This window comes from Pelodiscus sinensis, chromosome 3, assembly GCF_052426305.1.
Source record: "Pelodiscus sinensis isolate ZL-2025 chromosome 3, ASM5242630v1, whole genome shotgun sequence".
NCBI lineage: Eukaryota > Metazoa > Chordata > Testudines > Trionychidae > Pelodiscus > Pelodiscus sinensis.
In genome coordinates, this window is record NC_143054.1 from 136,337,231 (window position 1) to 136,360,747 (window position 23,517).

The following is a 23,517-nucleotide window of genomic DNA, read 5'->3' on the forward strand; positions in this document are numbered from 1 at the left end:
CCACTATTTGATCTGAGGAAGTGGGTCTGGCCCACGAAAGCTCATCATCTAATAAACCATCTTGTTAGTCTTTAAAGTGCTACATTGTCCTGCATTTTGTTTTAGTCAGTTGTGTGTGGCCAAGAGTAGGATGTGATGCTCTTGGGAACCTAGCAGGAACAAAGCGGGAGGAGCAGGGAAAATCTTTCCTAGGGAATAGCTACCCCAAAGATTGAGGAGAAGAGCACTTACTAGAGAAGGAGAGATGGAGATAAAACATGTAGTCTGTTGCTTCAATGTCTGGGGAGGCCACTACAGTCTAGAAGATTTTTCCATTCCCTTCCCCTCTCCTCCCCCCTGCTATGCTAATGATAGTGGCTAAATCAAAATGGCTTGCCTGGAAGTAAAGGGGTTAGACTTAAGAAGTATAGTAAGTCAGACAGTGTCAACATTTTTCCTCCAGGTGGGGAGAGAATACTCAACCTTCGTTAACTGGAAGTGCAGGACCCACTGAGCACATCTACACAGCAAGGCTAAAGCTGAAATAAGCTGCACAACTTGAGCTACGTCAATTGCGTAGCTTAGGTCGAAAAAGCTTATTTTTGCTTTTGATGCTGTCTGTACAGCAGGAAGTCTGAGAAAGAGCACTCTTCCTCCAACTTCCCTTACTCCTCATAAAATGCAGGTTACAGGAGCTGAAGGAAGAAGTCCTCCAGCTTGACATTATTTTGACAAGGTCAAGATAACTGCTTGTAGTGTAGACGCAGATAATGTAATTTCGGAGTAACTGATGTTATTCCAAAATAACGCTGCTGTGTAGACATAGCCACTGTGTGGAATTATGAGCTTCGTCACAGAGCAGAGCCCTCAAAGCCGATGAGCAATTGTCCAACACTATCCTTTGGGATCAGGCAGATAAGACAAAGTCATGCCAGACTAATACTGACTATTCCAGGCTGGTTTCAAAGGTGGGACAACAGGACTTTGTAAGCAATCAGTACAGGCAGTCCCCGACTTACGCGGATCCGACTTACGTCGGATCCGCACTTACGAACGGGGCTTTCTCGCCCCGGAGGTCGAGGTAGCGGATTGCTGCCTGCGAGCTCCGGAGCGACAAAGCCCCGTTCATAAGCTGCTCCCGGTGCCACTGGTCTGCTGGAGACCGTCTCCAGCAGACCAGGGGCACCGGGACTGAAGCCGCAGCAGCGGCGGGTTCCCGCGCTTCTGAGGCTTCGCCAGAGTAAAGCCTCAGAAGCGCAGGAACCAGCCGCTGCTGCGGCTTCAGTCCCGGTGCCTGTGGTCTGCTGGGGACTGTCCCCAGCAGACCACAGGCACTGGGACTGAAGCCGCAGCCACGGCGGGGTCCCTCGCCTCTGAGACTTTGCCAGAGCAAAGCCTCAGAGGCGCGGCACCCTGCTGCCGCTGCGGCTCTGCTCCCCGTGTCCCTGGTCTGCTGAGGGGAGGAGGGGCGCAGCTAGTGTGCCCCCCCCCCCAGCAGACCAGGCTTTTGTTGTGGACCCTGGGGCAGAGCAGCTGGAGCGCTGCCGATTGGTCCTGCAGCGCTGCTCTGGGCACTACTGGACCAACCCGGCAGCACCCCAGCTGCTCTGCCCCAGGTCCTGATTCAGCCGCTGCTGGTCAGTTTCAGCAGTGGCTGAATCAGGACGCCTGGGGCAGAGCAGCTGGGGTGCTGCTGGGTTGGTCCAGTAGCGCCAAGGAGCGAGGAGTGGTGCTACTGGAGCAACCCAGCAGCACCCCAGCTGCTCTGCCCCAGGTGTCCCCAAGTCAGCCGCTGCTGAAACTGACCAGCGCTGACTACAGGAAGCCCGAGGCAGAGTTGCTCTGCCCCAGGCTTCCTGGAATCAGCCACTGATCAGTTTCAGCAGCAGCTTACTTGGGGACGCTTGGGGTTCTTAAGTTGAATCTGTATGTAAGTCAGAACTGGCGGTCAGTTTCAGCAGCAGCTGAATCTGGACGCCAGTTCCGACTTACATACAGATTCAACTTAAGAACAAATCTACAGTCCCTATCTTGTACGTAACCCGGGGACTGCCTGTAGTATCAAAGACCTCCATTCAAAAAGAATCAGCAAATGTGCCTGACCTTTGTTTACTGACTCACACATGGATTTCACAACATTACACACAATCCTCACCACTGGGATAGAAAATATCATTAGCTCAATATAGTATCTGGAATTTAAAAAACCCTGAGAATATTTGCAAAACTTGTCTATCTGGTTATGAATGTGAGACACAAGATGCAACGTGCATTAATGTCAATCACTGACTTTTGTAATTATTTGACCTTCTAAAAAATGCAAAGAATCTGGATTATATAATTCTGGATACAAATGCTATCCATAAATCCAGAATCAGTCATTTTGTCAAGCAGGTACTAATTATTTGTATTCTCTTAGAAGCTGGGAGCACCTCCAAACTGCCATGGTTTTCCTCGTTAGTGTTTGTGACAATTCCAATTTATGGAATCTATTGGGAAAATAAGGAGGGCAAATATAGATATGGCAAGGAAATGAGACCTGTGGTACAACAAATGTAATTACCTTTCTTTATCAATAAAAACAAATACCACTTGAAACAATGAGAAGTTAACTCAGCTATATCACTAATAGTTCTTAAATCACTATACAAAAGATTTCTCCAGCTGGGTGGATTCAGGTCCTAGAGTTATTTTAGATCCTGCAAATTCATTAAAGGAACAGCCAAATTAAAATACTTTCCAAAATTGTGGTGTAAGTGATTTTCCCCCTCCCCATTCACTCATTGACTAACTGTAACCAGGGCCAGCTTTAGGCCAATTCTCCCAATTCCCCCGAATCAGGCCTCGCGCCTAAAAGGGCCCCGTGCCCTAAACCCGGAAGTATGCCGGATGCACTGCAGAAGAGGGCATCGGCCCCAGAGGAGGAGTGCGCCGGCTTCTGTGCACTGTGGAAGGGGGAGTCGGCCTGTGGGTTTGGCTGGAAGGTGGGACTCTGCCCTGTAGCTGGGAATTTAAAGGGGCTGTGAGTTGTTTCATTGTGTGCTGGGTTTTTGTTTTTTGTTTTTTGGTTCAGCCAAAATTTGGTTCGAATTGGGCCCCGTGCTTCCTAAAGCCAGCCCTGACTGCAACCAGTATGTGTGCTCTTAATTCTTTACTGGGCTGATCCCATGTGACTGAAGCAATGGGAGTTTTACCACTGACTGCACTAGGTGCAGGATTAAGCCCTATACTTCAAATATTGAATGCCCAGAGGGAGACTAACAATATAATCAGTGGGTTAATCAGTAAACTATAATTGATAAGTCTATCTGCAGGTTTGTTTCCAAAATTTTATCTCATTAGGGCACAATCACCTTTTATAGGATTTAAATCCCCTTACATTATGGCTACGTCTAGACTGGCCACAAATTCCGGAAAAGGGATGCAAATCAGGTAAGTCAGTATAGGGAAATCCGCGGGGGATTTAAATATCCCCCGCGGATTTAAATAAACATGTCCGCCGCTTTTTTTCCGGCTTGGGGAAAAGCCGGAAAAAAAGCGTCTAGACTGGCGCGATCCTCCGGAATAAAGCCCTTTTCCGGAGGATCTCTTATTCCTACTTTCAGGAATTCCTTATTCCTACTTTCAGGAATACAGGCGCGCTTGGGCTGTCCCGCTGCGGGCGTGCTCCGCGGCTTTGCTCCTGTCCCCCTGGTCTGCTGGGGAGGGGGGGTGCAGCTAGTGCCCCCCCCCCAGCAGACCAGGCTTTTCTTGCCTACTCCTGGGGTAGAGCAGTTGGGGGCTGCCGGGTTGGTCCCGCAGCGCCGCTCCGGACCAACCCAGCAGCACCCCAGCTGCTCTGCCCCAGGCGTCCCCAAGTCAGCCGCTGCTGAAACTGACCAGCGGCTGACTACAGGAAGCCCCAGGCAGAGTTGCTCTGCCCCAGGCTTCCTGGAATCAGCCACTGATCAGTTTCAGCAGCAGCTGACTTGGGGACGCCTGGGTTTCTTAAGTTGAATCTATATGTAAGTCAGAACTGGCGTCCAGATTCAGCCGCGGTTGAAACTGATCAGTTTCAGCAGCGGCTGACGCCAGTTCCGACTTACATACAGATTCAACTTAAGAACAAACCTACAGTCCCTAGCTTGTACGTAACCCGGGGACTGCCTGTACTGGAAACAAACGGTTACATACAAAATAAAAATATAACATGCGTTTTAAAGCCTACACTTACTTTGCTAATTACTCTGATGTTTTACAGGGCGAGACTCTCCAAAATTCTCCCAAAGTAGTACAGCCAGGCTAGAGGATGATCTTTGGTGCATGAGACAAGTCATGCTGTCAGCTTGTCTCAGTTGAAAAGATTGTTGCCCTCGCAGTTATACGTCCCTGTAACCCATTCTCTATACTGATAAGCAGAATATGCCCTGCTGTTATTTTTTGCTCCTGAATGCTGATTTCTGATCAATTGTACAACTTCTTGATTAGCATTTTGAGCCAGGCCTCTGTTGTGAAGTAGACAATACACAATACACACAAGAGACCAAAGAAAGATAAGCATCTCTTCCCATCTGCTGGACAGGAGCATGCTTATCACCTTCCAGATATACCTTCTGCAATGATTATGACTAGAAGCAGATCACTGGCTATTGGGAGAGACCTCACATGTCACCTTTTAGTGAATCATGTATATACCTGGCCCAAGAGATTCCTATAAAATTCTAAGTACTCGTGCCCTCCGCCAGTTGTCACCAAAATGTCCCTGGGTCACAATCATGCTTCTTTTGTCTGGAAAGGCCAACCGGCCTTTAATATTTGCTATATCCTCTTTTTGCTAGCACAATATAGCTTGTCCTTGCAAGAGGATGGACTCTCTCTTCTATTTTTAGCTTGTGATATTTATCATAAAAAAAGCTGGATTACAAGAGGCATTTACATGTATTGTGCGCATTACAGACAGGGGTGAAAATGAATGTGGGGACTTACTGGTGCATTCAGGCTAGCATCCTTTGAGGGGGGCAGCTCTGGGCCTCTGGCTTCAGGCAGAAGGAGCAGGACTGGTGGCAGACTCCAAAAGCCAGCCCTTCATAGCCACTGCTACCACAGCAGCCAAGAGCCAGAGGACTGTAGTGTCAGAAGCTGACTATATTCGAAGGGCTCAGGGTTCCTGGCTGCTGCTGTGGCAGCCAGGAGCCTAGGCTATTTCTAAATAGCCAGCCTCCACGACAACTGCCCCTTTTGCTCCCCTTCTGTTTGTGGTCCTGCCAGTATGGTCCAGTAGCACTGATGTGGCCAGTGGCAGATATAGGGCAGGGCGAGTGAGGTGGCATGCACCGTGTCAAAGGGGGAGCCCCGCGAAATTGTGCTGCCCTGGGCCCCACAAAATCCTCATCTGCCCCTGGCTGTGGCAGCACCTTAATGTTCTGCTGCTGAGACGGGGGAAGCAAAAGAAGCAGCCGCGTTAAAACACATTGGCTGTGTACGGGCTGGTACCAATGGCTGGTTCTTACCAGTATGCCATACCGGTCTTCACAACAGCTCGCATTCATCTCTGATTACAACTGACACTGTTAGTGTAACCCACGCACCTACTGGGTGTGGTTCACTGTCCCATGTAATGGAATTTAGACCACTTACAGAGAGAAAGAATGTGTTTCCTCTCTACAGCCTTAGCTGCCAGGCTGCTGACTTATCTCAAACAATAGAAGCTCATGCACTAAGCTCCAGCGGTCTCAGGTTTGATTCCACCGGTTGGCATTACATTAGCACCACCTATTTCTAAAGTTGCCTGACACGTCCCATAAAAGGACCCTGTTTTCAGTTGATCACAACTTTACCAAACTTTATCTATTGAAAAATGTAAGCTAAATTGGTTCAGCCGTTTCCAAGAACAAGCCTAGGGGAAAAAAATATTTTGCTTTTATAACCTTTTCTCTGAGAAGCTCTAGGGCCACCATGTTTTTGGAGCAGGGACTCAGAATTTGGCAAGGAGACAGCTTTTGAGACTGGCATGTGCCGTTGCTGTTCTATGAAAATCCATCCAAATTGTGCCAAATTATAAGCGGTGTGTGGGGGAGAAACCCCAGTTCACACACACTCAGCAGCTAGCTTTGGAGCTACAGTCCTTGGAAATTTGGTCCATATTGAACATGATGCAGCCCTGGACTAAACAAGATTTTTGTCCTGCAATTGCAAATCTGGGATGCTTTGGGCTGGGTCAGTAGTGGGCACTGGAACTGAGGGCAGGGAGATACTGTCTCCTATGCTCTCAGTATCCTTCCGCTGGGCACAGGCAACATAACGGAGGAAGCTGCCAGAATCAAATGCATAAGGGACAAGAACTGGACCTGGGCTGGGGAGCAGATTGATACATGGAGCATGGGGTGGGGAGCACAAAGTCTGGAACGAGGATCTGTGGAAGAAGGAGGGCAAAGATTGAGATGGGACAAGGAGCCTAAGGAGGGACAGACAACCAGTGAGGATTGGGAACATGGACAACAGCAACTGGAGGCTGGGGTGGTGAAGAGAAATCAGATGAGGACCTAGAAGGCAAGTGCTAGGCATGGGCAAAAAGGCTGGGATGTGGAGTCCAGAGAGTTAACGCTAGGATTTGCTGGGCCAGGAAACTGAGAGGAGATACCTAAGGAGGGGAGATTAGGACTGGCTAGATGAGCCAGGAGCAGGAAGACAGAACTGACAGAGACAGGCTGGAACAGTTATTTTCTAGTGAACTGTAGGGATTGAAGGAGGAGAGGATTGTAGGACATTAGATGATTATCAGTATTCAAATAGCTTAGTCTGTGTGATCACCCAAAGTGTGTGTGTGGCAGTGGAGGGAAGGGTTACCAACCTGTATAAAAGTCCACTCATGCTGTAGCTCATACTCAAGGATTGACCTGCAAGATGTTAAAAGCACCACTAAATTCTGGACAGAGGTTTCTCTCTCTGGATGGGAAAGGGGTTAAAGGCCTTTACCTCAGAGCCCAAATTACTTCTGCAGTGAAGTGACCTGCTGATATCACAATGCTTCATGCCTGCCCTTGCTACGTCCTGATGGTTGTATCTGAGCTGCATCCATACTAGCAGAGTGTTATGGCCATTCTTGCATATTAGCAGCAGTACACACAAGTGTGTGTTTCAACAATACACTCCCTGCTATTCTTCTCCAAAAATAACTGTTTGATAATTATGCAGACAGATCACTTCAAAAAACTAGTTGCTCCACTGGAGCAGAGAGTTTAAAGAGTTCACGAGCAATCAGAATGTGAACAGCACAAAAAGCACTCGCCTCCACATTAAAAATAGTACAAACTACAAGGATAAGCAGACATTTATTCTGAAAACTCATTTTATCAGAGGAAATGCAATTACTCTGAATAAGTGGCCCACATGAGATCAAGTAATAACCCAGAGAGAAAAAAGAGGAAATATTCCTGCCCAATGCCAAAAACTTAGATAAAATCAGTATCTTAGATGTCTGTGTACTAATACAAGAAGTATGGGCAGGGGAGCAGACAGCCATGCTGGGCCCCTGGGCAAGATGGGCAGGGGGCACCTCTGTGTGCCTGGAAGGGGCGGGGCAGGGCAGCCAGCCCTCAGCGCCACCTGTAGCATGCCACCCCTGTTGGCAATCCTGACTATGGAGATTAAGCAGGAAGAACTCGTCATGGTAGTAAACAAACACAGCTATGACATAGTTGGCATCACAGAGACTTGGGGGGATAATACGCATGACTGGAATATTGAAGGTACAGCTTGCTCAAGAAGGATGGGCAGGGAAAAAAGGTGTTGCCTTATATATTAAAAATATATACTTGGACTGAAGTTAAGATGGAAATGGGAGACAGGCTTGTTGAGAATCTTTGGGTAAAGATATAAGGGGTTAAAAATGATGATGTCATGGCACATGTCCACAACAGACCATGTGTAAGCCAACTGGCTTAGTCCTATGCTCAGGCCAGTACCCACCCCATCTGTGCAAGCCCAGTCACTGGGCTGAGCCAGGCATAGAAATCCACCACCCATAGTCCCTTTAGTACAGGGTGGGGCAAGTAAACAAACTCAGTCTGTAGTGCGCAGGTGAGCCCAGGCCCTAGCGCAGGGTGGGGTCAATATTCCAAACACAGTTTATAGTAGATAGTCCAAACACAGTTTGTAGTACAAAGCGGGGAGGGGGGGGCAGCGGGAATTGGGATGGCAGGGGGGAACACAGGACCTCCCTACTCTACTGCATCCTGGCCCAGGGCCCTGGCAGTGGTCAGGTTGACTGCCACTGGGGTCAGTAGGGATCCAGCTGTAACACGCTGACTCACCAAAGTACGCTCAAGTCAGCCTGATCCGCATCAGCTTTCCCTGGGCCAAGTCCAGACTTCCCTTTGGAGTGTACCTGGCTCCATGGCTGGTCCCCAGGGTCATCAGGGTCTGAACCCTCAGGTAAAGCTAGCAGGGTTTCCTCCTCGGGCTGAGGGCCTGGCGGTCTGGGCTTGTCCTTGGCATCTGCAAGGTCCTCAGCCACTTCCCAGCCTAGGAGCATAGGGCAGGCTTCTGCTTCCACTGGCGGCTCCTTCCTCTGAGCTTCTGGCCTGGCTTTTTATACAGCTAGTCCTGCCCCCTGACTTCTGGGCAGGTAAAGGGGCAGGGCTAGGCTCAGCCCACCAGGGCTCAGAGAGGGGTTCTTCCCCTTCTTGGTCTGTGAGCAGCCACCTCTGCTCACTACAAACACCCCTGCTTAAGTACAGCTCCCAGTCTCCAGGGCTGGGATCTTGATCCTCTCCCAGGCTGGATAGACAGTTTGCATTAGCATTTTCTTTCCCTCATCAATGCTGGATCGTAAACATGTACTGCTGCAGGGTGAGGTACCTCTGCATTACCTGGGCCTTGGTGCCTTTCATTGTTTGCAGCCACTTTAGGGGTGGATGGTCAATGGCCAGCACAAAGGAGTCCTGGAGGAGATAACGCAGGGCCTCAATCACCCATTTAATGGCAAGGGACTCTCTCTCAATAACAGAGTAATTGAGCTCCCTGAGGAAGAGTTTTCAGCTGATATAGAGGAGGGGGTGTTCCTCCCCATCCACCTTCTAAGAGAGCACTGCACCCAGCCCAACTTCCAAGGCATCTGTCTGTCAATGAAGGGGTAGTCGAAATCTGGGCTGAATAGGACAGGCTCTCTATACAATGCATCCTTCATGGTCTGGAAGGCCTTCTCACACTCAGGCAACCACTGCACCTGCTGCAGGCTATCTTTGGTCAGTCGCACGGTAAGGGAAGTTGCAATGGCTGTGAACTCAGGCATGAAGCCATGGTGGTAGCTAGCCAGCCCTAGAAAATGCCACACTTTCTACTTCATGGAGGGAGCAGAGTACTTTTATATGGCCTCCACCTTGCCTACGAGGGGGCGCACCAGGTCATGTCCTAAGTGATACCCCAATTATGTGGTTTCCTGCCATCTGACCTGGCATTTCCTGGGTTGGCAGTGAGGCCCGCATCCTAGAGGTTCCAAAGGATGGCAGCTATTTGTAGATAATGTTTATCCCAGTGTTGATTATACATGACTATGTTGACTATGTAGGCTGCAGCATAGGCTGTGCGAGGACTCAGGAGACGATCCAGCGTATGCTGGAAGGTAGCTGAGGCCCCAGGAAGGATGAAAGGCATCCGAACAAAGTAGATCAGTCCGGATGGGGTGGTAAATGCAGTCTTTTCCTGGGAGCTCTGATCCAGGGGGATCTGCCAATACTCTTTGGTCAGATCAAGGATGGTGATATAATTCGTAGTCCTGAGATGATCTAGAAGCCCTTCCATTTGGGGCATTGGGTAACCATCAAATTTTGAGATTGCGTTTACCTTACCAAAATCGATGCAGAATCAGAAACTTTTGTCAGGCTTCAGGATGAGTAGGAGGGGGCTCCGCCACTTGCTTCTGGACTGCTCCATGACTCCTAGATCCAACATGGGCGGAATCTCTTTCTCCACAATTTCCCACACCCGAAGCAGGAGCTGGCGATTACATTCTCAAGCTACCTGGCTGGGAGGAGTCTGAATACTGTGGGATACGACCTGGGCCAGTCCGCCAAGGATGATGGGGTGAGCTAGTGTGGCAGCCATGCCTACTACCATCTCCTCCGTGATCCCATTTATCATCATGGGCATCCTAACGTGGGGACAGGCCTTTACCTCACTATGAATGCATTGTAATCGGAGCTCCCCTTCCATCATTATGGGGTCGGGAATAACCCCACTTCTGTAGAGGATTTGCCCACACCCCGAGTCAAGGAGGGCCATGGCTTCCCATGGTCTCACTCCAACAGGGGTTGTCAGCTTTGGTGGGGATGGTCGGTGGGCATGGGCTTCTGCAGCACAAATCTGGCAGAAGCTATAGTCCATCTTGGGACAGTCCTGCTGTAAATGGCCCCTGCTGCCACAGGCAAAGTAGGGCCCCAGCTCGGGTTGAGCTGATCGGGCAGATTCATCTGGCAGGGGACTACGTCGCCCCCTGGGCGAGGAGGGTCACCATTGGTTCCTAGACCCTTGGACAAGAAGCATCAGGACCCACCTTTCGGGCGGTGGGGGTTCTGTGGGTGTCTTGGCAGACCTTTGTCAGAGTTTCGGGATTGGCAATGGATCCACCGATCTTGGCATCTGCTCACTATGGTGACTCCACCTGACCCTCTGGCTAAGACCATGAGCCTCCCTTTCCAGGATTAGGGTGGTTAATTCTTCAGGATTGTCCTGGACTCTCCAAGAATTAAAGATTAATCTTTAATTAAAGATAATGTTCTGGGATGAAATCTGCAGGAGCCCCTCCAACCCAAACTGGCAACCCTATCCAGGGTATCAAAGTCCAACGAGTCTTCTGCCTTTCTCCTGAGCTTCTCTGCAGCCCTCCTGGGTTTATTTTAGGCTCCATGATCTCAAAAATTACCTTTCAACAGCAGCAGTCACATTCACTAGGGCAGGGGTTCTTTCAACATATTTTTCCATGACAATGTACAGTTGTCTTAAATCTTTACTACTGGACCTAAACACAACAGAAGGTATTTTGCACATTCTGGTATATTTTTCTTGCTGTTTCTTCTGCTTTTTTGGTTGATTTTTTAAAAGACTTGCTAGATATGAAGTCTGTGAAAAGGGATATTAACAAATGTACAAATGTCACTTTTCACACCGGACTTACTCAGCACCAGCACGCCCTGACTGGGGAGGTGGTATGGGGGTCACAGGGATGAAGGGGAACTGGCAGAGGCAGTGGGGTGGGCAGGTGTGATGGGGAAGTAGTGAACTCAGAGCCAGCCCTCCCACTGCACAGCCAGGAAAGTGCTCAGAGCTCTGTGGCTGGAGGCTGACACGTGACACCCCCAGGCTAAATCCTGACCCCACCGCTTCTGGGAAAGTGGGGAATTAACTGGGTGCCGGCTCCTCCAGCTTTTGAGACTCCAGAGGTGACAGGGCCCAGTCATTGGTCCCTGTGTTTTTGCATAGATCTTAGGAAGGACAATGCAGTTCCAAAATTTGATGCTTATTCTCTGGCACAGATGGATGAGCTTAGAATGATTGGGAGAAGCATTGTTACAACCCTAGATTTAATGAAGGAATACTGGCCGCGCGCCCGGGGCCGCCCATGAGCCACGCGCTCCAGGTTCCCTCTGGCCAGAAAATGTCTGAATCTATTACGCCCGGTCACTGGACCTTCTGTACTCACAGCTTTATCGCCGTTATCCTGTCCATATGGATGTCTGGAGCAGTCAATGGTAGTGTCTGGATTACAGACCATAAATACCTCCTTAGGGAGAGGCAGAGAGCACCAAATTCATGCAGCAATTCTATGCAGAAATTCATGAAGAAAATTCCCTTCATGTAAAATAGGAAATTTAAATACAAATCCTTAGGTCTACTCAAATATAGGTGTACAGGCGACCCCTGACTTATGACCGCCTGACTTACGACCCCCCCGCATTTACAATGGCAGACCCACACCGTCAGATGCAGACTCCACGTGGCAGTACCAGTGCCGGCCAGCAGTGTTAGGGTTGCCAGGTGTCCAGTTTTATACCGGACAGTCCGGTATTTGCACTCTCTGCCCGGTAAAAAAAATTCAGAAAATACTAGACATCTGAAATGTCCGGTATTTTCTCAATTTCCAGCTGGGCACCGGATGGAAGCCTGGCAGGGGCGGGGGAGCGACTGGGAGGCGGAGCTGCGATTGGCGTTGGGAGCCTCTGGTCAAATGCATATTGTCCTGTGGTTGTGTTCTGAAGCCGGGTGGTGTGGGGTTTGGTGTTTTGTTTTTTTTTGCTCGACAAAAATTTTTAGCCCACATGTTCGGTATTTTTTGGGAGAGCATCTGGCAACCCTACCAGCAGCGGGCGGCATTTGAACTGGAACCCTGCCAGGCTGGGGCCTTGCCCCGGACCTGATCAGCGCTGCTGTGGGCCTGGGATATTTGTGCAGCCTGTCCCTAGTGACCGCCCTGGTCTGGCCCAGCATGGTTTCTCAAGCCCGGTGCAATGAGGATTACAACTCCCATGGGGGAAAGTGGGAGGCTCTTTCTCCCTTCACGTGGCCTCATGGGAATCGCAGCAGGTGGGGCTGGGAGATGTGGCTGGCTGTTTTACAGTAGTACCTGGCCTGATTGTATTTTTAGGGTATGAAATGGGTTTCCAGGAATGGAACTTCCATTTATAACATTGCGCCTATGGGAAATAAGGGTTCAACTTATGATGGCTACAACTGTTCTCCAGTAAACCAACACTAACAACAAATACTGCTCAATTAATTAAAACATTTAATTAATAAATAGCATCTGTTTATTTATATTACAGTTTCAGAGTCAAAGTGGACAAGGGCACTAGATTACATCAACAAGTACTTGTCATTTCATTAATGGTGAACCATACAACATATCATTACATTGACAGTTAAATCTGATCACAGAAAGATTAAAAAAATTGACCTGCTGTTTCCATCAGAGATTTCTGTGCAAGATAGCAAGTATGTTGAAAGAAAACAAGATGGATGTTATTGATGTATCTCAAAGTAGTGGCCTGAATATTTTCAAATACCATTCACTGATTGTTCAGACAAAATGAAATACCCCTTCCCCAGAAAAATCCTTCATTTGCTCTCTCTATAGCTCTTTTCCATGTAACTTGAAAATTAACATTAATATGGAAAATGTTTTCAAATATGACTTAGGTCAATAAAAGTCATTAGCATTATTTGTATTAACAGTATAATTTATTAAAGAAAAGGTGCTGTTATTATAGATTTAAAGTTGTTGAGATAACTGATGACACTGGGGACCATTTTGTGTACATCCACACACTTGGTAAAACAGGATTTCCTAATGGAAATCTGGGATTAAAATAGGAATCGAGATGGAAACATTCCAGTCTCACAGAGTTCTCCAAATTCCATTAAACTATAACTGTTTTATTAGCTTCATAGCAACACTACAGATACTAGCTTGTTCAAATATTTGCTCCTGAGGGGATTCTGCATATTTTGTTAAAATAATGCAATATAATTACCCCCATTTCAATTATTTTGATAAATTATTTAAATTACAATACAAAATTAAGTCACAATATTTTTTTTGGCATTCCTAAACACATGACAATTAAGTTACAAACACTTGGTAACTAATATGCTGCATTCCAGTTATAATTCTGGATTTTCATTTAAATTACAGAATACTAAGCAGAAAAAAATAGTAGAATGTCTTTTTAAGTTACTCAGATTTTTACACTGGAAAGTCATAGAGTTTTATATTTACTGTCCTGGACCTGGCTGGTTACTTGGAGGGCAAATAAAACATTTACCAAACAGTCAATAATGTTTCAAGACAATCAGACTCAAGCACCTCCCAAAGTCTTTTTTTTTAAAATGGGTAGGTAAAATAAATCCTGAGCTATAATCTAACCCCATTGTGCCACTTTGACACAAGAAAAAATGAAAAAGCACATATCTTCCTAGCTGAGGATTCCCTCATTGTCATTTCATAATAAGGCTTCTTTAAAAAGCAGTGTACAGTGTGGGGGGTGGAGAAGGGGAGAAGGACTCAAAACTTTCACAGATTAATGAGAACAGTTAACTTTCAAAAGGAATGCTGCTACATTTCTGTCTCCAAGAATGAGATCAATTAACCATAAACAGCAACTTTAACAACTTTACTACTCAGTCAGGGTGCTACATTTGTGCCTCTAGACTGCCTCCTGCATAATAAAAAGCTCTAACCTTACAGCCAGGAAGCTGCAGAGACAGGGACAAGAGTCTTTTTCTCTCTAGCTTGTTGGCACCCCCCCAAGGTGGTCACACAGGCCCTCTACCCCCTCCACCTCCTCCATGGAGTTTCCTCAGGCGGGCTGGAACAGACGCACTGCCGGGGCTGCCCAGGAAGAGGCTTGTGTCCTCCAGCGGAATTTTTAAAAACTTTTTCGGGGCGAGGGGAGAAGTGTGCATAGAAAAATGCGGGCCATGTGAATTGTGAGCCCGCACAGAGGTGCAGAATCCCCTCAGGAGTAAAAGGTATAGGGTAGTATTTTTTAAAGTAGTTTTGAACACTGTGTTGGTGCCCCTGTTTTCTGTTTCAGAAGCCATCAGAAATCACGCTGCACAGAAGTGTGCATTACAGTAGGTATTTATTATACATTTGCATGTCCTTAGTAAACATGATTATTGGGGAGCCACCTGCATATAATGTCTTCCGATCATTTTTGTGGTATAATAAGGAAAAGACCGTTCCTACCTCTATAACTTAAAACAATTAGCCGTGTCCCCTGTTTTTAATTCATCTAGCAACAAAACTAAGTCCCCACAAGACCTCTTCATTGGTAACAATGACAGAATCTTCAAATCTTACAGCTGGATTTGCAACAAATTGGCTAAATACTGCTTTTTGTTGATTTTGTAGATGCATGTTGTCTCTTATTTACTCACAAAGCAAGCTCATCATTAAAACAGGGGTCATCTATTAGAAGCTCGCGTCTAGGAATGGCATGCCCTCATCTCTGCATAGTAAAAGAACAGTCATGGGAACAGGTCACTTGGGGAGCGACCTAATAAGTATTTTAGTCAAGGAGTCAGGCATGCCCCAGCTTCCTATTCAAACTCCACGTAGAAAAACCAAAAGGGGGCGAGAGGGGAGATCCCATCTCTCCAGAACAAATCTGTGGGCTCAGGAAGTGACATGCCAGTTGTGGGCCGTGATCCAAGGCACGTGTGTCGTGCCCAGTGAGGCAAACCCCCGTTTCTTATTCAAGCCCTGGGTACAAGGTGGAAGTGGGGTGGGATGGGGCAGGCTGCTGCCGAAGAACAACGCTTGAGGTCAGAGCAGGGCATGTCCCCAGCTCCCGCAGAGCCCCCTGGCGGCCGCAGGGATGTGTCCCCTGAGGGGAATCCGAGACAGCTTGTCTCGCGCGGCTCCAGTAAGTGCAGGCACCACGCACCAGGCGGCGGTGGGTTCGGGACCTCGCATCTCCCCGCGCTTTGCCAACACAAGGGGGTGGGCGGGGATGTGCCGCCTCCCCTGGGTGACCGGAGCCTCGTTCGGTCCCCGGGAGCACTGACAGGACCGGGTAATTCCCGGAACAAAGGCCGGGAACGACAGGGGGTTTGGACCGCAGCGCCACCGGCAGGGAAGAAGGGACCGGGGAAGAGGGATCCCTCGCCTCAGCCGCGTCCTTCAGACGGGAGCGCCCGGGCAGTGGCAGGGGCAGCTCGCGGCTCGGAGCAAGGTAGAAGTCCGGCGAGCCCGCCAGAGTCTGCACCGCCACGCGAGCCCCCCGCCCCAGAGCTCGGCTCCTCCCCGCAGAGCCCCGCCTGCGAGCCCGCGCTCCACAGCGAGCCCCCCCCCCCCCAGCTCGGGCTTCCCGTAAGCGAGCCCGCGAGCCCCACCGAAAGCTCGCCCCCCCCCCCAAGAGCCTCCCACCGAGCCCGTGCCCCACCCCCCAGAAAGCCCGCCCGGCGGCCCGGGCGGGGCTCGGGTACCTGTAGAAATAGTGCCCGCAGAACATGCCGCTCAGCAGCCGGCAGCCCACAGGCTCCAGGCGGGGCGGGCTGCGCATCGCCAGCAGCAGCGTGGGCACCAGGAACGCGGGCAGCTCCTGCAGGAACCAGGCGCAGCGGGCGGGCAGCCTGGCCCGCAGCTTGTCCGACCTGTCGTCGTGTTTCCCGTACCTGGCCGGGGTTCGGAAGTTGCGGTAGAGCTGCATGAGCGCCAGGACACCCAGGAGGGAGCTGAGGGCGAGCGCCAGGCTCGGGGAGCACTGCATGCTAGGGATGGGGGCAGCCCAGGGCACCGCCAGCCCCGGCCTTAATAAAGCACTGGTCTCCCCGCCCAGCCTCCATTTGGGAGGGGAGCTGGGGCAGGGAGGGGCAACCCTCCTGCAGGCTGATTTGCCCTAGGCACATGCGGGAATCCCTGCCCTTGACAGTCCAGGGGTGTCAGGTCTGCATACTTTTTGCTGGTGCCCAGAAAAGGTCCAATTCCCCCCCCACACACACCACACCTGCCTGGTAAACCCAGCTGGATTTTTTTTTAAATAATGTCTAATAATCTATATTGCACAATATCACTATTGTAAGAACAACTATTTAACCAAGAATATCCACTTTGTTAATACTACTTACATATGACATGCTGTATTCTAGGCATTGCTCTTGTCTACACATGCTAACACACAGCTCTTGTGAATATGGAAACAACTAAGCACGCTTGGATCAATTAAAACAAAATGTAGCCCCTTCTTTTGTGGTGCTCTTCTAATTGTTTTTCATGTAAAATGACACCGTTCAGTGCCTAGCTGTACTGGCTTAGGAAAGCACTGCATTTAAATAATTAAACCAGCAAAACAACAGGTACTGTTAACAATAGTTAAAGCCACAACAAGGACAGAACATGGAATGAATATGATATACAATAAAGAATGGCAGTTATAGTCGCAAAAATAAAAAGAATGAAAGCAATACATAACACTAATAATCTGCAAATAAACGTGACATATGATCAGATACAGTTTGTAAGCGTACACCACAAAAAATGTAACTTACATAAAGATAAAGTTTAAACTCCAAAACATACACTAATGTTATAAAAGACATAGATTTCAGAAGAAATACTATTTAGCATTTACCAATCAGGAGGCAGGAAACTGTTTTTAACGTTGTTTGGTTTTTCTTGAAATGAAATCATCCAGGAGACTTGCTATGTCCAATTCAAAGGTACAGTTCCTACGAATGCGCGAAAATGCCATGTGATTTAGACATTCATGGCCAATTGTCATTTACAAATATTCAGTCTGCACAGGTAATTGAACCATGGCTCTGTGGTGCAGACTGTAGTCAGAGCTGTGTAGAATAATTTCAGAAGAATTGTAACTTCTGACTGCATCAATCAAGCCTTCATTTGGTTTCTGCACTTCACTCACTGATTTAAGATGACAATTTCTTGATCTGCAAATATTGCTCAACATTTCTAAATGAAGAGTGCATGTTAATGTCACCACTGAAATCTTCACTTATTGGGACAATGTCTTGTGCTGAGCCGTTTACTGCATTAGTTATATGCTTCTCCAATTTTACTGCAAATATAAAGCTTTCTGTTGAAAACCACTGTTCAATGGAAACTTTTCAAGTATCAATGATCTCAACATATACTGATGAAAACACTCTTTGGGATCACTGAAGGACAGAGACTTCCATGGTTGAGCCATCTTTGTGACTTGCATTTTCTTGGGAGTCATCATGTGAATAAAGATTTCTTGCCATACTTATTATTGTGTCTCAGAAGGGATTACATGACCAGTCAGTGGGCATCCCACTCAACACCTTTCCCAATAGACCAACTTTCTATAAAATGCTTGTCAATGACATATTTGGGCTTTGAATATTTGCATTAACTTCTTCCACAGGACCCATGGATTCCACAAGAACTATTAGTGTAAAGTATGTTGAAAAATATTTAAGTTGCTTTGAAAATCCACTACATTTTGAGCCAGATGTATCTGAAGAGTGACTACATTTATTCATGGCTTCATTGTTGTTGAGCAGTGATTTAATGCTGCTGATCATTAATGTCCATTTTGTTAGGCACAAACATCATAAAAGAAGTTCCCCTCTCTGAAACTCTCCGAATACTGCCATACACTTTCGTGACTTCTTCAAGGCATTGATGAGATCTTTCACCATCAAAAACATATCACAAAATTCTGGAATATTGTACAGGGCATTCTGTGTGGCAAGGTTAAGGGAATGTGTAGCATAATGCAGAAATTCCTCTCTTAGCTCTCAATCCTCTGGTTTGGCTCCAGTAAATTTACCAGAGACATTACTAGCTGCATTATAATGCTGCTCCCAACAATCAGAAAAAGGCAAAGCACACGATTTTGAAAAGAGAAATAGCAACCATGGTATAAACTCATAAATCTGCCAGTCTTCACTAGTCTAGTGCCAGTCTAGTGAAAGGTTATTTCACTAGAAAATAACCTTTAAAAAACGAACTTGTTCTTTTCTTGACAAATCTTCCATTACAATAGTATAAGCCTTAGAAAGCTTTATCTTATGCAATTATCATTGTCATAATTTTGATTTTTTCATTAATAACCTCATGTGATAACCACCTGTATTTTGTGTGATTAGGCCACTGTCTCAGTTCCTCTGAATCTGTACTGAAGAGGAACAAGAGCTGCATCAAATTTGAATCATGCTCTCAGGTCCACAGTGCTATTCCTTGTTGAAATAGGTACCGAACAGTGGTAAACATTTTGTTCAGTGCAGTCCTAGCCAACTGTGATTCTTTTCTGTCACTGTCTGACATCAGTGCAGAAACATTTACCTGCAATTGCAGAGCAGCATACTTCATTATGGCTTCCTATCTGAGGATTCCCTTACTGTCATTTATAAGAAGACTCTTTTACATCACTCTGGCAATGTAGAGGCCTTAAAAATTTCACAAGTTTTATGCTCCTTGGGGGAATTGACTGAGAAAGGGAAGAGTTAACTAACACTAGGAACAATAGGCAATAAGATCAATTAACCATCAACAGCAACTTTAATAACTGTATTATACAGTACAGTGCCTCCAGCCTACCTCCTGCATAATAAAAAGCACTACACTTGAGAAGAGAGCAGGGGCAGAGAGACTCTCTTTCACTTTCTTTTGTTGGCACATTCTTATGTAAGCCCAGCCCTGTCCCTCCTCCCCACCAACAGTGATCACTGGCATGAGTGCCCAGCCTCCTTCTCTTCCCCTTCTCTGAGTCTGCTCTGGCAGGCTGAAACAGACACACTACTCGGGCTGCCCAGGAAGAGGTATGTTTCCCCCTGCAGATTTTCTTTATGCGGAGCACAGAAAAATGCAGGCTATATAAATTATGCACCCCCCATATGGACACAGAATCCCTCCCCCCAGGAGTATTGTTATTGTGTTCCAACTATGTAAATCTTGATAGCCAAGATTGCTGACAAAGTTTGCAAGCTGGGTATCAAACTCATTTGATGAATAACCTTTTTCATCTTTTTCTCTGGGTAACTTTATTAAGAACTTATCTGTTGTTGATTATTATTATTTTATGAACAGAGAATTTGTTGCAGCAGTAAAATGAAGCTACAGCAAAAATTACAAGAATCAATTAAAATTGGAAAATCAGAAGCAGCACTCACCTGCTTCAATACATTGTTTTTTGTTGTACACTTATACCCACAATTATGTGCTTTACTTTATAGAGTATAAAATAAGTATTATGCTAAACACAATTATACCCCAAACTGAGCACTGAATGTAAGTTGCATGTTTTCCCCTTCAGGCACTCAGGGTATGTCTACACTACCACCCTAGTTCGAACTAGCGTGGTTAATGTAGGCAACTGGAGTTGCAAATGAAGCCCGGGATTTGAATTTCCCGGGCTTCATTTGCATATTGCCGGGCGCCGCCATTTTTAAATGTCCGCTAGTTCGGACTCCGTGCCCGCGGCTACACGCGGCACAAACTAGGTAGTTTGGATTAGGCTTCCTATTCCGAACTACCGTTACTCCTCGTGGAACGAGGTGTACCGGTAGTTCGGAATAGGAAGCCTAATCCGAACTACCTAGTTTGTGCCGCGTGTAGCCGCGGGCACGGAGTCCGAACTAGCGGACATTTAAAAATGGCGGCGCCCGGCAATATGCAAATGAAGCCCGGGAAATTCAAATCCCGGGCTTCATTTGCAACTCCGGTTGCCTACATTAACCACCCTAGTTCGAACTAGGGTGGTAGTGTAGACATACCCTCATAGAGTATATGGGACTTTTCCCTCTAATTTTTCCCACTCGTGTGGAATGAATCTAGTTATGTGCACCAATATTCTCTGCACCCTTATGAAAGTGCAGAATTCATTTGGCCTGCATTTTTCTGTTCCCATCATGCAGAAAAATGGAGAAAAATAAATCAACTAGGGGACACATGCCTCTTCCCTGGCAGCCCAGTCAGTGCAACTGTTCTAGCATGCCTGGGCTCAGAGCAGCCTCAGAAGTAGGGAAGGGAAGCCTGAGTGTGCATGCCAGTGTAATCATCATGGGGGGGAGAGAAGGTGGGAGTTGGATGTACGGGTGCCTTGGTTCAAACTAACGCGTCCCAACACACACTTTCACTTTCAAAACAGCTGTTGACCGAAGTAATGCGCGGGTGAGATCATGCTAATGAAGCGCGGGATATTTAAATGCCCGCTTCATTGACTATTTTGAATGCCTACATTTGCATCCCTAGTTCGAACTAGAGTGCAAGTGTAGACATACCCTGAGGCACTAGCAGCTTGACTGTGTTGTTAGTAACACTGATAAAATTGTTTGTGATGGTTAATTGAGATCCTTCTGTTAAGGCAGATGTGCAGCAGCCTGACCCTTATGTTAATATTGTTCATGTTTCTATTGTTCTTCAACTGTTCCCATTCTCAGTCCCATGCTCATGCTCCCTGAGGAGCATAAAACTTGTGAAAGTTTTAAGGCCCGTACATTACCAGTGGGCATATTAATTCTTTTTTTAGTGGATAGAATGTATTTAGGGGCAGGGAACTTTATTGGGGTCTAGGGCCGCTGACCCACAGAAAAAATGATTTGGGGGCTGTACACAAGAAGCAAGGGGGAAAAAAAGCTCTCTCTGATGTGGCCCCTGATTGAGAAGGAGAAAGACACTCCCCATATTCCCCTCGCACACCAGAACCTAGGGGGCCCAGACTAATAGATTTTGGCTATTTCTACACTGTGTTCTTTTTCTGGAAAAAGATACGCAATTTGCATACCTTTTTCTGCTTTCTCTACATGGGGCCAAATGTGGGGAAACCCTCCTCTTTCAGAAGATCCCTTATTCCTCCTAAAATAAGGAATACGGGGCTTCCAAAAGAACGTGCCCACTTTTTCGGAAACTGTTCTGAAAAAGCTGACGCACTCCCTAGACGCCGCAGAGTTTTTCCTAGATACTTCCAGTATCCTGGAAAAACTCTGTAGTGTAGACATAGCCTTTGTGTGCTTTAGCCCCATGGGAAGGGTTTGGGGGGGCTAGGGCATAAGTGCATGCTCCCCAATGCTGGGAGGAGCCCTAAGCCTCAGGGGCCAGATCCAGGTAAGCTGTGGGCAACGTTCTCCTATGTTCTCCACCCCTGATTTAAGTGCTGTTAATCTCACAAGTGTTTCATAGGCTGTAGTCAAAGCTGTAAGGAAGGCTGGAGGGGAAGGGGTGTTTCAGGGCTGCAGTCTGGGCGGCACTGAGGGCTGGCTGACTTCTCCCCACTCTTTCTGGGGATGCAGAGCTAGGCCCTCCAAACTTTCCCAGGACAGACCACAGAAGCTATCCGCCCCCTTGTCTATACAGATCACCTGTTTGGCACATACTGTTGAGTTAATTGGTGATCATTTAGAAAGCCTTCTCAGCTGGTTGATACATTTGTAAGATGCTTCAAAAACATGTTCTATAATTGTGGTAGTAGGAACATGAGGAACCTCTATTTCATGAACCAGAAACTTCAAGAGGAATCTTCAGATGCCAAAGCATCCATGCCTCAAAGCTCAGCTGGAACACGACGTAACAGCTGGGTTTCATGCTGTCCAGTATCACTCTAAGAACTTTCCGTTCCACAAATATTTAATGAAGAGCACAACAGTTCCACAGGCCAATTCATTTTTGTACTTTTAAATGCTTGCAAAAACAGTAGAAGAAGCTCAACATACAAGTGTAGGTTTTTCTCTCTCTCAAGGATTTTAAGTCCTTTTCTTAGCAGGCCAAAAGACTGATTGAATAAGCTAAAGGCAAGTCCATTTGCTGGTTCTCTAGCAGTCCAATCCATCATAAAAGTACCTCACATTTGATTTCTTTTGAGATTCATTCCAAAAACATAAAGCTAAAATAAACCTGAAGTTACTTCTCATTTTTCTGCCCCCATCTCAAATTAACTTCTTTCCCAAGTGGAAAATTCTGGGTAAGCATGAAATATGTGGGATTCAAAATGGGAACAAGAACACAGTCCAATTCCTGCTGACAGTTACACCTGTGTAGTCATAGGGTATGTCTACACAGCAAAGTTATTTTGAAATAACAGCCTTTATTTCAAAATAACTGTACTAGCAGCTACACAAGCCAACTGCTATTTCAAAATTAATTCGAAATAGTGGAGGGCTTATTTTGAACTTGGTAAACCTCATTCCACAAAGAATAGCGCCTATTTTGAAATTGCTATTTCAAAATAAGCGCTATGTAGACGCAGAATAGGGGCTATTCCTGGAATGAGGTGTAACATGTAATTCGAACTAAGGACTTAGTTCGAATTACCATTTGACTGCCGCGTGTAGCCACGGGCAGTTAGTCTGGACTAGTGGCATTTAAAAATGGCGACTGGATGGGAACATGCAAATAAAGCCCGGGATATTTAAATCCCGGGTTTCATTTGCAAGTTCGAATGCCTACATTAGGCTCCCTAGTTCGAACTAGGGGGCTAGTGTAGACATACACTTTGCTATCCTGGACCTTGGTTAATTCTGTAATTGATGTCTCCATGAATCCAATTACTGTCTCTCATCATGCCCCATAATTCTTCAAATAGCAACAAACTCATGTGAGAAATAGTCTAAGTAGAAGGAGATTTAATTCTCCACTTTTATTAGATCTGCATTTCAAAATTTTTATAGAAAAAGAAATGAGCAGGGAACAAGTGAACTCTTGATATATTCTCTAGTAGCTGGTCTGTGAGACATTCCAGACCTATTTGAGTGATAGAATTATAAATTTCTTAATTTATTTTTGGGGACAATTTTTTATTTCAGAAGGCTGAGAAAGCTATTAGTGGTGAGGCTGTTCTAGATTTGGTTTTAACCAATAGAAAGGAACTGGTTGAGAATTTGAAAGTGGAAGGTAGTTTGGATGAAAGTGATCATGAATTGATAAGAGTTCTTAATTCTAGGGAATGGTATAGGGGAGAACAGCAAAATAAAGGCAATGGATTTCAAGAAGGCAGACATTAGTAAATTCAGAGAGCTGTTAAATAAGGTCCAAAGAGGAAAAACAATTAAGACAGTTAGCATTTTTTTTGAAAGGGGCAT

At 46.6% G+C, this 23,517-nt stretch overlaps 1 protein-coding gene across 1 annotated transcript in view; it reads right to left on the reverse strand.

The window, feature by feature from the left end:
* SRD5A2 (steroid 5 alpha-reductase 2) overlaps positions 1 to 16,303 on the reverse strand; it is a 55,604-nt gene extending 39,301 nt beyond the window's left edge. The window contains exon 1 of the mRNA XM_075924919.2: positions 15,943 to 16,303. Within this exon, the coding sequence (XP_075781034.1) occupies positions 15,943 to 16,226 (284 nt within the window). The 5' untranslated portion in view covers positions 16,227 to 16,303. The remainder of the gene's footprint in view (positions 1 to 15,942) is intronic.
* Positions 16,304 to 23,517: the final 7,214 nt, after the last annotated feature.